The following is a 14,023-nucleotide window of genomic DNA, read 5'->3' on the forward strand; positions in this document are numbered from 1 at the left end:
TGGCACTGGGCTGGAAAAGTCCCTAAAGACCCCAACCTGAATTCTGCTCTTCACCCTGAGGTCACTCTCAGTGGCAGAACCTGAACGGCCCATGCCTAGTGGGTCTTACATGTGGCGACCACCCCAAGAAGGTTCCAAGGTCTCCTGAGCAGATGACACAGACAGGGGTGCTACCTGATGAACAGCTCCCTGATTCTAAACAAAATCTTTTCTGGCAGTTTGTACCTCTTTCCTTCTAACTAGTCCTATCGTGAAGGTGCTGTGCTGTCTGCCTTGGATGGGCTGGTGACAGTTTGTGGCAGAAAAGGAGATATCTTCTGGTTTACTCCCTAAATTCTTCCGCATGAACAAGGGAGTCACTGAAGAGATACTACCAGATCTAGCGGGTGCCCCTAAGTGTTTTTGGAAGGTTATGCTCTCAGTTTATTCTAGAGTCTAGTATTCAGGCCTTCAAGGGATAGAAGGACTCCTTTTACTCAAGCAGTATGCGAGGAGACAAGCACACTCACTATGACCTTTCCTCCCAACAGCGAGCTCTGAGGGGATGCCAAGGTGAGCTGACATCACCCTCACTTGCCAAGATCCAGAGAAGGTTGTTTCCACACAGGAAGCACCTCTACTTGGTCAGGAACTCCCTAACTCAGGTGTCATCCCGGACCAGTGAATATGGAGCTGGGTGGCTTTTATTTCATATTTTTATCAACCTAGTTGGTGGGAGAGCCACTGTAAAGGCAGCGAGGTATTAATTGTAGAAATAAAAAGGTAAAACACTGCTTATACAATGTGACGTTAAGCGGAATCCTACTCTGGCTACTTGAGCGAAATCCTTGGGTAAGGAGCTACAATAACCCGGGGCTTATTAGCTCTCACTCAATACAACTGCTCGTAGCAGAACACAAGAAACTCAGTGTGCAGAGAGGTGTTCCCGGCCTGCCCCAGCCCCCAATTACCTGGCACTAGGCTATCACATTCCACCAACACTTCGCTGGCCTGGGTTTTCAGGGGTGGCACGATGATCGTTCGGGGGTTCCCAGTGCAGTGGTTCTCCAGGCTGCCCTTGGTGTCAAAGGTGTTGGTGTGGTGGCCAGCGCGGTGCTGCACGGAGTAGGGGCTGGTGTTGCTGGAGGAGTCGGAGTAGGGAGAGTCGTGGACCGTGACACAGCTGATGACGTTTTTTCTCTGCTTGGAGACAGTGCTGAAAACGGAAAGGGAGAAACCAGAACCGTGAGGAGGCTGTGAAGTGAGACACCAACCAGCATTCCAGAACTGGCTATGTGAGAAGCCCCCCTTGGTGCTCTGCGACAGGGGAGGGGAGCAGAGCAGGAGAGGGGGTAGGAATGTGATGTCTGCTCTCTGGACCCTAATGCGGAGACTAGGAACACAAGTGTCACCCGTCCAACCAGCAGTGGGGGGAACATGTGAAGACATGGGAGAAGGGGCTGGAGCTGGGCCCACAGGCGCTTCTGGAAACGGGGAGAAGCTTCCAGGTGGCCTTGGGCTCTTCCCCGGCAGCAGAGCTCAGCAGAACTGCAGGGGAGGCCCCTGTAGCCCACAGCTGTGTGGCAGTACCCTCTGAGCCACCAGAAGGGGACATCTCAGCAAGCAGAGAAAGCCCTGCAAGACCCCGCAGCCTGAGGCCCTGGTCTGGGAGGGGAGCACCGTCAGCTTAGGCTCAGGGCCTGCGGGATCGGTGAACTCAGGCAGGGGGGAGTGAAACATCCAAAAGGAAGCAGGATGCAGAGTGAGGGGTGGATGAAGAGCGAGGGTCTGAGGAGGCTGACCACACACAACACAGTTCAGACACGCTGGGAGAGAGAAACTGGGAGCCGGAGGGGATACCCTTGGCCATGTCTTTGCTGTCCCCTTCGCAGGGGGAGGCCTGGCCCCCCTGCAGCTTCCCCCCAGCCAGGGCCAGGGAGAGGCAGCATTGTGTCTAGGGGAGGTCAGAAAGGCTCCTGAGGGGATGATGCCTATGAGAGAGTTGCTCAGCATCTCTGGGTTTCCCCCTGTATCTGAAACTTCATTCTATGTCGATAGGGAGGAACCAGTGCTGGATGGCTTGTGGCCAGCACATTTTCTTTCCTGACATATTTATGTTGGTGCGGCTCCTTTGGGAACCAATTCTGTCTGCCTCTAGGACAGGCTGGTGGGATGATGGATATGGAATTTGTTGCTTATTGTGAAGGTTTTAAAAATGGATTTACATTTATTTTTGTATATTGATCATCTATTTTTAAGACATATCGACTGCCTACGTAAGACGATCAGTTTCCAACTAATTTGCTAAGAGAAGAAGCTGCTATTTATGGAGCACCTAATGGAACCACCACACCCCCCTCCCCCAGGTGTCTTGCCCAAGGTCACGCGGCCAGTCACAGGCCAGACTCTTTCCAAGATAGATCTCCGCCACTCTAAGGGCAGCAGAGAAGTGGGCAAGCTCGAGAGTCCCAGGCAGCCGGGCAGAAGGTTAAGTGGAAGGACCCAGAAAAAGCTGGAGGGGTTGCGAGGTGAGCCCACACAAGGTCTGAGCCCCCCTGCTCCTCGAAGCGTGGCACTACTGACATCCGGGCTGAATAATTCTTCCAGTGGCCACACTTTTTGTCCTTCTTGCTTCAGGCTAGAAGGGTCCCCCCGAACCACGTCCGTGGCTCAGAACATGGGCCCTGCCGCCGGAGGCCCCCCTTCAGCACCTGCCGATTGTGTGGCCTTGGGCAGCTAGCTACTCAACGTCTGACTGACTAACTCCTTATCGGTCAAACATGGATAACGACGGTACCTACATGTAGAGGCTGACTTTGAGAAGGGAGAACATACCCGGAAGCGCTTTGAATAGTGTGTGACATGTAGTAAGCATATCAAAGTTAGCTGCTCTTATCACCCTTTCTGGCTGTGTTACCTCATTTAACACGTGAAAACGGGTTTGCAAAAAGAGATCCAGGCAAAGTGGATTCTATCAAGGTACGGATTTGATGGAGAAGTTTCTAGTCTACGAATAAACCAGAAGATTGATATGAAAGAAGTGAAAACTCATTAGTTAGGCATTTTGGAGATCTGTGGTAGGTACTCAGGGAATTCCTGTACAAAGAGATATAATACATGCCTCTGCCCTCGAGGTGATTAAAATTGCAGAGGGGGCTGTATAAAAACATGACAAGTTAAACAGTAAAAGCTTTAAAATAATCGGTTAAAGAGAATAATGGATGTCACAAAGCCTTCTGTGATGAACTGTCAAATGAGTTGCACCGACGACAATTGTGAGGAACTCAAAGGAACGTGAGGAATGGATTGACTGCATATATTTACAGCTCTTCACATTAACTTTGATAAAACAGATACATTTTAATTAATAAAGACCTATGCTTCCCACTTGTAACAGCTGAAATGCAAAAAACCCATATGCTTGTTCCAAAGAAAGCTAAGCACAGAATTACCCTAGAACCCAGCAACGCCACTCCTAGGTACTCGTTCAAAGGAACGGACAGTGGGGACTCAAACAGACCCTCGCACACTAGTGTTCGCAGCAGAATTGTGCACAAGAGCCCTAAGGTGGAATTAACTTAAGGCCCCCCGCTCCCCCTATGCATACACCATCACAAAATGGCCCCAGGACCAGGGGAAGAGGCCCCGGAGGCTGTGACTCCGTACAGCGTCCAGTTCCGGAGGGGGTGTGGGAGATGTGCTGCCCTGTCCTCCACTCTCCGCTTCGGTCACAGCAGGCCATCCCACCAGACGCAGACATGCTCTGCTGCAGGGGCGCGGTCTGCGGGGGGCTGACCTCATGTGAAGATCAGAGGCTGGCTTCCAAGTGTGTCCTGGGAGCTGGTGTTCTAGTCCTGGCTCCACTGTCCATTCACTGGTGTGACCCTGGACAGCGGCCTGGATATTAGTGTGACCCTGGACATCCCTCCACTTCTAACCCGCTTTGAAAGCTATTAGGGAAAGTGGTATGAAAGGATCCACTGTGTGGGTCCCCTGAAGATTTATCATTAAACACATTCAAAATGGGATTTGGTTTACTCCTAATTTAGAGAGGAAATAAATGGCTATAGTAGGTGTCCCTTACATGTAGACCCAGACCTGGCTAATTCCTGCTGACCACATCTTCCTCAGGTTCTGGGTGGTTTAGAAAATAAGCACATTAAACACATACACGCACATACAGCCAAGCTATAATAAAATTCAAATCTGGAAATGGTGGAAAAGCTTCCACTCAGTATGAATAAGAATCTGAACATACGACGGGTCATTTCGTGAATGTGTGAGCTTCTGGTCACCAGAGGATGGCCTGCTGGCAAGAGTTTTGCAACAGCTGACAGCCCGGTGTGGATGACCTGGGAGAACTTAGGGCTATCTCCTGATGGAAACCGGAGGCTGAGGATTCGGCATGTCAGTGTCTTGATAGCTATCAAGGACCGTGGGATAAAACCTCTATAAACAGGTCATGGGTCCTTTGTTTTCAGAGCTCATTACATCTAATGAGCAAATGGGTAACAACATAGTCCAGGACCAATTTACCTATCTTTTTGGATTCGCTTGTGACAGGTTTGGAAAAGGTGAATTACTTTGATAGCTCTGTTTTTAATCTCTTCTACTGTTAAAAATCTCTGTGCTCTACCCGAATACACCATGCAGATTCGAGAACACATGGGAAGCTGTTAAATGAGTCACTTTAAAAATGAGCACACGTTTGACATTACCGCTACGGATTCCTTAGGCTCATATGTATTGATTCTACTGGGATTCATTCCACTACAGTGTCTAATTATTATTGATAGTTTATCAATCTCATTATGAATTGGGTAATGGAACTGAGAGAGGAGTAGAATGAGAAATATATCCTTAAGTGGCCTCGGCAGAACACCGCTTCTGAGTAAAGAACAAAGCTTCCAGAGTTCACAAATTGCTTTGTGTTGTCATGGCGATAGCTGATTTTCATTTTAAAATGATGGAAAAGAAATCAAGAGCTTGGAAGTACAGAAATCAGCCCTGATAGAGGAAACCCTGCTGGAGGAATGGACATAAGCCTGTGACTCCTGCCCTGTGAGGCCCTATCTGGAATGTGCTTTGATTTCTATTTGCCAATCTTGGTCAACCCCATCCTTCAAGACCCAGGTCAAAAACTCATCTCCACCAATAAACTTTGCATGACTTGCTTCACCGCTCTGATCCCACAGTCAATGCTGTGTGTAAGAAACACGGCTCTTATCTTACTACAACACTGATTAACAGCCCTAGGCAACATTTACTTGATACACAACTACTGGTCAAAGTGCTTCACAGACACTGTCCCCCCGATCCTCACTGCGAGACTGGGTGGTAAAGAATATTACACTACTGACTGTAAGAATACTTAACAGGAGATCTACCCTCTTAACAAAATTCTAAGTATACGGTACCGTGTTGATGACTGTGGGTGTCAGTGTCGCCAAACTCATGCCTCTGGCGGGCGAAATCCCACTGCTTGATTCTATGAACTTGACTATTTTAGAAACCCCGTGTTAAGAGCTTTTTGCATGTTGCAGAATTTCCCTCTTTGAAGGCTGACTAGCATTCCCCTGCACACATGTGCTGTGTTTTCTTTACCCACCCGTCTGTCCACTCATCTGATGCATACGTAGGTTGTTTCCACATCTTGGCTATTGCAAATAATGCTGCGACAAACACGGGAGTGCAGATATCTCTTCGAGGTCCTGGTTTCACTCTTCTGGATAAATACTCAGAAGTGAGACTGCTGGATCAATGGTAGCTCTATTTTTAATTTTTTTGAGGAACCTCCATACTGTTTCTCATATTAGCCGCACCAGTTTGCATTCCATTCCCACCAACTCCCCATGTTCTCGTCCACACCTTGTCTTTTGTTCTTTTGGTAACAGCTGTTCTGACAGGTATAAGGTGATACTGTGGTTTTGATCTGTGTTTCCCTGATCATGAGTGATGCTGAGCATTTTTTCATAGAGCTGTTGGCCACTTACAAACCTTCTTTTAAGAAACATCTATTCAAGTCCTTCGCCTGCTTTGTAGTCAGATTTCTTCGCTACTGAGTTATCCCGAGCTTGCACTCACTCAATCACTGTGCCGCACCATCCCTTTCAGCCTCCCCCTTCCCGCCCACACGCACCGAAAACGTGAACTAACGGTAACTCCTCCGTCTGGTTCTGGTGACAGTGGTCTTCTCTAAGAACGGGGCATGGGGCTGTGCACAGGGACGGTTGTCTCAGTTGATGGAGAAGAGAACTGCCGACCCCACCACCTTCATGGGGGATGCGTATGGCTCGCTGTCCTGTTCCCACGCCCCCCTCCACCCAATCAGAAATACACGGCTGAGTGCACTGAACCTCGTGAGGAGCGAGGCCAGAAGCCGATGCCTCCGGGCCCACGTGCTCCTTCCGATGTAGTACACAGCTCTCAAGTTAAAGCCATTAGTGAGAACAAAAAAATCTACATTTTAAATTTGGTGCATACACTCTATTCAAGTTATATTATCCACACATTGGTATCTGTGTGTATCTCTCTCTCTCACATACACGCACGTACATATCGCCAGGAAGACTGTCGTACATGACCGTCTTCTAGAGAAATCAGAAGGCATGGGAGGAGCCATGCCTCCCCCCCCCTCCAAGCAGCTGTCGTTCTTCCTCCCCTTCCTTCCGCAATGCTGCTCTGCCCTGCGGTACCCCGCCCCCACTTCCCCTGCGCCCCGGAGGCTGCGATGTGTCAGCAATGGCTCTGTAATGGGCTGCAGTGTCAGGACAAGCTGCTGGGGATAGTCGGGTGCAGCGTCTCTTCTTCAAAATGCAGCCCCTTCACACTACTCAACCCGCAGGGGTGTCCTGAAGGAACAAAGGAGGATGTGAAGAGGATGCAGTGAAGTCAGCTCGCCAAACATCCTTCCATCTCCCGAGAGGAGTCAGATGCTTGAACTCTCTTTCAGCCCTGGGATACTTTGCAACTTAACACTGCAAACAAAGCCCCTTCAGGTGACACCATGTGTCGCGTTCTTTTCTTCACTCAGGTTTACAAACCAGGAGAGGGAAGGAGTGATATGGTTGCAGGTGGCTATGGAGATGGGCTCCTCTTTGAGTTGGCTTTGCCCACGGAATCACAGAGGAGCGTGTATGCTGCCCTGTTAGGCACATGTCCATTTTTCAGGCCCAAGTCTTTTGAGCAGCAGTTTATCAGTTTCCTGACTATGTCTTTTAAAGAGAGTAATTGCTCAAGATTTTCAACTTAGTATAAAGAAGAACATGCCGAGTCCAATATTTTTTACAAAACCACTTTAAGAGCGATCCCTATTCAAAATACCGAGTGAGGGACGCCTGGGTGGCTCAGTAGCTTAAGCGTCTGCCTTCGGCTCAGGTCATGATCCCAGGGTCCTGGGTTTGAGTCCTGCATTGGGCTCCTTGCTCAGCTGGGAGCCTGCTTCTCCCTCTCCCTCTGCCTACCACTCCCCCTGCTTGTGTTCTCTCTCTCCCTGTCAAATAAATAATAAATCAAATCCAAATAAATAAATAAATAAATAAAATAAAATCCCGAGTGATAGGAATGGATCAACTGTCTTAAAGTTTACATTTTGGTAACCCTGGCGGTGGTGCTCGGGGGCAGCCGCTCACACATGCAAAGTGAGGCTGACAGTAGCTGTGCCCTCAGGACCACAGGAAAATAAAACCTGTCTTCCAGAAATATCCAGATAATTAAATGTACGAATAAATGAGTGAATAAGGAGACTGACAAAATGGTTTCTACCTGAGCAGCTGACATGAGCCGCTTTGGTGACACACTTTAAAAATTACCGTCATGACCAGAGGTTGTGTGACATGGCCTCTGAAGGACAGTTTCAGCACAAGGCAAGGCTGGCAAAGGGTCTGAATAATAAGACACGCACCAGGAAACTTCGTCCGAGGAGATTTCAAGGGAGAGAAGATGGCTTATTCAGCACAGTCAGGTGCTCCTCTAATCAAAATCATCTATAAATATTTAAAATAGGACTGGTTCTACTACTTCATCCTGGGGAACCCAGAAAAATACCAGTTCGGTGTTTCTATCTTTAGAACAATTCCCCAGCCATGCCCACAGGGCCCCCTGCTCCAGCAGCAGCTCAGTGCGGAAAAGCAGGCTGCGGGGTTTTGTTGACCTCCTCACTTGAGAGCATCTTCTCGAAGACTCAGAAGAGCTCACCTCTTCCCTCTTGCTGCGAGAACTCCAGCACTCTGACCAACGTGTGGCACCCGGTCGGGGCTCGGGGAACAGACTGTGGACGTGACCGTGGGAGAGCATGGTGGTGGTCGGAGGAAGAGGCAGGACAGAGTTTACCTTTGTCAAATTCATGACTGAAGAGAAATCAGTGATTGTTGCCAATAATCAAGACCGCCGTGTTTTCAACGGCACGGGATCCGACTCCTGATTCTGTTACTTAGAACCTTCATCAACTGGGGCGAGTCACTTACATTTCCTGGGTCTTGTGTTCCTCACTATCAAATGCAAGTAGAACTACTTGCCTTGTACAGCCCATTGAACGATGCGCGGGACAGTGCAAATAAGAACACTTAGTGAATGAAGGTTTGTCAGGATTCCCCTCCCCTTTCATCTGCTCACTCCCAGCCTTGCCCCCTCACGCTCTGGGGTCCTTCTCACAAAGTAGGAGCTGCTGCCCATCCTTCTGCTCCGGCAACTAACAGTGCCAAATATTACGGGTCAGGAATCATAATTTTGCCTTGGCATTCCTCTAAAAATTCTAGGCAATGTCGTCTGGTCCCAGGGATTTAGTGATACCCTCAATCGGGTCTCACATTGTGGGTCTGCCATGATGTATCTCCCGCTGGCTCTAAAAGCCACTGGCGGTGCAGGCGCTGCCATGGGATACCATGCTCCCTGTCCCGTGAGCGCCATCGGCCCCCTTGCTCTCTAGCTGCCGCGCTGACGCTGAGTCACGTTAGGGGAAGCAGTCAGCATTTCCGACAGTCAGGGTGCTAGTCCTCCAGTGAGTGGCAAATGGGAAACGAGGCTGGGAACACAGCAGACCAGAACCAAGATGCTCGCAGCGCGGGAGTAATTGGGTTTGGCAACAAGCAGGGAAGTCTTGACTATTCAAGAGGAAACACTGGTGGGTTAGAAAAGCTTCCAGCCGGATGGAGGCCAAGAGGCTCCCTGATGGGCTGCATGTGGGGGTACAACCTTGTTTTCCCAGGACGGGTGCTTTCCTGTGGGCTCCTCAGTATCTCCCGAAGCGAACCACCCTCACTGAAGGGGAGACCCTCAAATCCTCTTTCCATTCTGAAACCCCTGTCATCCCTGCCTCCCACCTGCCCTTGGATCAGCTGTCCATCTGGGCTCCGGATCCTACCGGCCTACCTCTGAGGACCCAGCTCCACCACCCACCTCGCTGGAATTCGCAATTTCACCCCCTCCTATTTATCTACACCCTTTGGACCTTTGCTCTTAGGAAGCCCCTCTTCCCTCTATTTCCTCAAGCTATTTTCCTTTTGAACACCCACAGGACTCTGCTGGTTTTTACCGGGCTGATATTCCGGTTTGTGTGTGATTTGTACGTGTCGTATCTTGCTTATTACCCCACAACCTCCTGAGGACAGAGACTGTCTACCTTATTTATGTAACACCTGCAGTTCCTAGCATAATATCTCACACTGGCGGGGCCGATAAATATTTACTGTGTTAAACTTTATGATAATTCTGATTTTTAAGAATGAGTAATCATATTTCCTCCCCGTTTTTCTCTCACTCCAAAAGGTAGTCACAATAACATGAACACATTATATGGTGGTTTCTCTATAAATAAAACAGCTACAGGTTTCCGTTTGACCCTACTCAGACTCAAATATGCTTTCCTCTCTTCTTGGACCTGGAAACATTTTTTTAAGGCAACAGTCATTTGATCTCTCCAGAAAACATGATTATCTCTTTCTGTGAATTTCCTGTCACAACCGGACAGCTGGAACCCTTCACGATAACTCTCCGGCCTCAATCTGCAGCTTCGCCTGTCCAGTGCGGCGTCTCAGGCGGGCCCCTGCGTTTTTCATTTCACGAAGCTCCGGTCCTCAGCAGCCCACCCTCACTATGCCTGCCCATGGGCAGGTTCCCTGCCCTCCCCTACGTCCCAGCTGATTTACAACAAGGTCCTTACGTGCTTCCAAGAATTTCAGTCTGGTGTCTTTCTGGGGCTTTCAGGACCTCTGGGGAAGCTGTCTGTGCTTAGGCCTGGCACAGGGCTCAGGCCTGGCACAGGGCTCGGCCCTGGCAGCCGTCTGATTGGTGGAGAGATCACTCTCTCATCCTCCGTTTTCCTCAGACACTCTATTCAGTTCTCTCCTGAGCACATATGTTGAGGCTCTGTGTCAATTCAAATCTCATACTTCAAAAACGATAGTCCAATCTGGTTGACTGTCAGATTTTTAAATTGCTTTTTCTTTTTCCCATTTGTAGCAAAGGGCTGTGTGGGGTTGCTCGGCCTGGTTTATGGCCCTTGCTACAAACATGGGGACAGGCTGCTCGGGGCTGGGAGAAGACTTTCTCTTTGTAATGGGACCACCTGAGCCCATGATATTCCTGGGCTGGGGGGCATGAGGCACTGGGGAGGACAGAGTATTGCCTCAACTTGGGGTTGTTATCAAAAAAGAAACCTGACGCCAGTCCCAGAAGGGCTCTATCACATTCTTTTCTGAGACACACTGAGCACCAGGCTGAGACACTAAACAGGGAAAGAGGACCCTGGAATGAGACATACACTAGCTCTCATGAAAAACAAGCAAAGTACTGAGTTCATTCTAAAGATGGGAAGGGGATAGTCTCCGCAGGAATACCTATAGCGACAGTGTTTTAATTAGCCTACCTGTGCATTTGGTAATGATTTCAAGCGTGAGAATTTATTATTTCATCAAGAATATTTGTGATTACTAATTAGTGACACTGTATCCAATCAGGAATTAATAACTGGGGCCTCGTTGTGAATGTTAAGCTGCGCCTCAGGTACGTGTGCTGGCCGCCAGCGCTGGGCTCAGCAGTGGCAGGCCGCCTCCTCCCCTGACTCTTGGTCCTAATCGGAGAGGTCAGCAGGTTGGAGCTGGGGTTGTGAGGCTCTGGGAGCTATGAGGCCCCGGGGCCCCTGGGGCTGCAAAAGGCCAGGGGACAGACTGTTCTGGTGGGGCACGGCCCAGGGGCTCATCAGGCAGCCCAAGTACAAACCGCACTCTGTTGAAGTCTGGCTGGAAAATGCAGGAAAAGAGGCTTTGGCGCCAGGGTTAATAGTCTTGCAAATATAATAAATATTCCTTTCCCCTTCCCAGGAAGCATACACGGAATAAAATGAGTTCTTACTACTTTGGAATAAACAGTAATGCTCTCTGGGTGAAGAGCCAACTGGCAGTTTGAAAGATTGGGTTAATCAGACACAGAAATTTCTGATTAATTGGACAATTACTTCGAATTCTGAGAGAGCCAAGGCGATGCTAGAGAAATATCCTGACCAACTGGGAATAAATTCAACAGCCCAAGGCAGAGATTTTTAAGCTTACAGGAGTTGAAATACACTGGCATTGTGTATAATCGGTCTCAAGTCCCCGAGATGTATAGGGGCTGTAACTATTTTTCACGACCAAAGTGATTCAAAAATCTTTTGGCATCGAACAATTACGGAAAATCTGTGGGACATTTCCCTGAAATCACTTTAGGACTCTAGGCCATGGCAAAACCAAAATGTAGGGGCCAGGAGACAGAGACCATCATGTCCGGGGATGGAGAGGGGCCCAGATCCACGGAGCACTGTCCGTGTGAGCCAGCAGCACACAGTGCACCCCTGTCCTGCTCCTTCCTGGAAGTCTCCAGGCCTGGGCCTCACCTGGTGGGGGCATGCTTCTGTTCCTCCTCCTCGTCCGTGTCGCTGCTGATGGTGATGACGCTGACCGTGGGGCTGGGGGTGTCGGGAATGACAATCGTCTGCCGCTGCCGCTCCCTGGTGGTGCTGGAGGCCCCGTCGCCCCACCCGCATGTGACGGAAGAGCTGCAGGCCGGGCTGCTGTGCACCAGGGCGCAGCGCGGAGGCGTGTTCTCCTTGACACGCTTGGACCGCTGAGGGGAGCTGATGGCCTGCGAGGAGGACACCTCACAGGTGGAGACGTTTCTGTAACGACAAAGCCACACCCGTTCAGGGAGGCCCCGCAACTCCTCCCAAGGAGCCCAACATCTAGGGACACCAGCTTTGCCAAATCTCTGTTACAAACTGAGAGTTCAGGGCACTCAGATGTTTTCTGTAACTGCAAAAGTGGCTGTCTCTTGAGCTCTTTCTTTCAGTTACTTGCTACACAGATGGCGGCAGCGGCCTGGCCTTCTCTGGGCTCTGGTCGGGTGCCGTGTGCCTGTCCCAGGAGAAAGGGAGCAGCCAGGGGTTGCAGGAGCTTCTCGAAGCGGGCTCTTGCCCAAGGACTGACTGGGCTGGTCTGCGGGGGCAAGATGAGTGCCCAGGGTCTCAGGGTTGTCTGCCCCACCACAGCCCTCCCTCCCCAACACTGTCTTCAGGGTCAAGGCCTGACTTCCTAAGCTCTGTCCTGTCATTCTCCAAATGTACATGGGTCTTGTTTTGAAGGGAGTTGAAAGAAATGTTATTTGCCACCTAAAGCTTTGGTTTCCTTGCTAATGGCTGTTTTGCAACTTACGAAACTAAAACACTCATGTCTTTGACACCTGAGCCTCATAGGAAGTTTACCACTCTGTCTGAACTGTAATGAGAAAAACTGGGCAAAATGCAAGAGGAAAAGGTGTACTTAAATAGAGACCTTTTAATCTTTATTTTGATCGACTCAAAATTCCTTATCAAATTAGCAAATACATGGGGCACCTGGGTGGCTCAGTAGTAGGTTAAGCATCTGCCTTCAGCTCAGGTCATGATCCCAGGGTCCTGGGATAGAGCCCCGTGTCGGGCACTCTGCTCAGCAGGAAGCCTGCTTCTCCCTCTCCCTCTGCCTGCAGCTCCCCCTGCTTGTGCTCTCACATAAATAAATAAAATCTTTAAAAAAATATTAGCAAATGCAGTTTCTGCTAACTTAAGGGAAAAATAGACCTTACCTTTTCCCCTCTCCCCCAACCTCTGCTGACCTTGGTCATACCCATACAGTGAGAGCCCAATGAAATTTTTAAGACACTTTTATGTCCTTGGAGATTCTAGTACTTCCTAGCTAAAAGGCAGGAAGATGAAAATAATTCTGTATATTTAATTTTCTATATAGCTGGTGTCAGACGTGTTTCTTGTTCCTTTCTGGGGGCTGCCAATAAGTTTTACTGAAAAGATTGTTCCACTGTTTGCACTTAGCATAAAACTATACATTTGTTATTGTTACTCTGTTGCCATTTTGAGATTATGTTTTCACTACTTCAGCAGTTAAAATATCTCCACTTGGCATTGTTAAAGAAATGCCACTGGCTGTACCACCCAACAAGGGAGAGCCTTCTGTTTTGCTTAAGGCATTGGTCTTAAAAATAGGCAAATACAACATTTGCAGTATAATTACATCGATCTTGAAATGTACTGGCAATGAACCTTCATGAAGCCCGCTGGGTGGTGAGTGGGCAACAGGGAGGGACTTGTCAACAAGCTGGGAGGCTAAGAGTTCTTACTGCCTCTACCTGACAAGGTGAGCCATGAGGATGCTAAGCTCAGCCCAGGGTCAGACTGGTCTTCTGTGTGACCACCCACATGGCGGGGCTCGACAGAGCAAAGGGTTGAGATGGTGGCCCCTGTTGCCAGCCAATCCAATAATGACAAGGCTGTGTTTTCACAGGGCTGCCGCACATCTGAGATGAATTTCCCTGAGTTGTCAGCAACACCCAAATAAGGAATCCTGAAGAAGAACGACAGCTCGAAGGAAGTCAGCTCCTGGGTTAATCTTCAAAGGAAAATGATAAAAAGGCAGGCCTAATTTCTGGCACCTGGTTAAATAAGTAGGAAACCAAAAGTCACTAGACATTTTACGTACCGGACTTCTTTCTCTTGATTCATCTATTCCAAATAAGCAATTAA

The 14,023-nt window shown here is 49.1% G+C and overlaps 1 protein-coding gene across 3 annotated transcripts in view; it reads right to left on the bottom strand.

The window, feature by feature from the left end:
- HIPK2 (homeodomain interacting protein kinase 2) overlaps positions 1-14,023 on the bottom strand; it is a 184,148-nt gene that overhangs the window by 18,395 nt on the left and 151,730 nt on the right. For all 3 annotated transcript variants that reach the window (XM_026512021.4, XM_026512011.4, XM_026512029.4), the window contains exons 12-13: positions 11,849-12,130; positions 951-1,195 (exon numbers count right to left, since the gene is read on the bottom strand). In XM_026512021.4, coding sequence (XP_026367806.1) covers positions 951-1,195; positions 11,849-12,130 — 527 coding nt within the window. The remainder of the gene's footprint in view (positions 1-950; positions 1,196-11,848; positions 12,131-14,023) is intronic.

Source organism: Ursus arctos, unplaced genomic scaffold (genome assembly GCF_023065955.2).
Source record: "Ursus arctos isolate Adak ecotype North America unplaced genomic scaffold, UrsArc2.0 scaffold_3, whole genome shotgun sequence".
In the NCBI taxonomy this organism is placed as follows: domain Eukaryota; kingdom Metazoa; phylum Chordata; class Mammalia; order Carnivora; family Ursidae; genus Ursus; species Ursus arctos.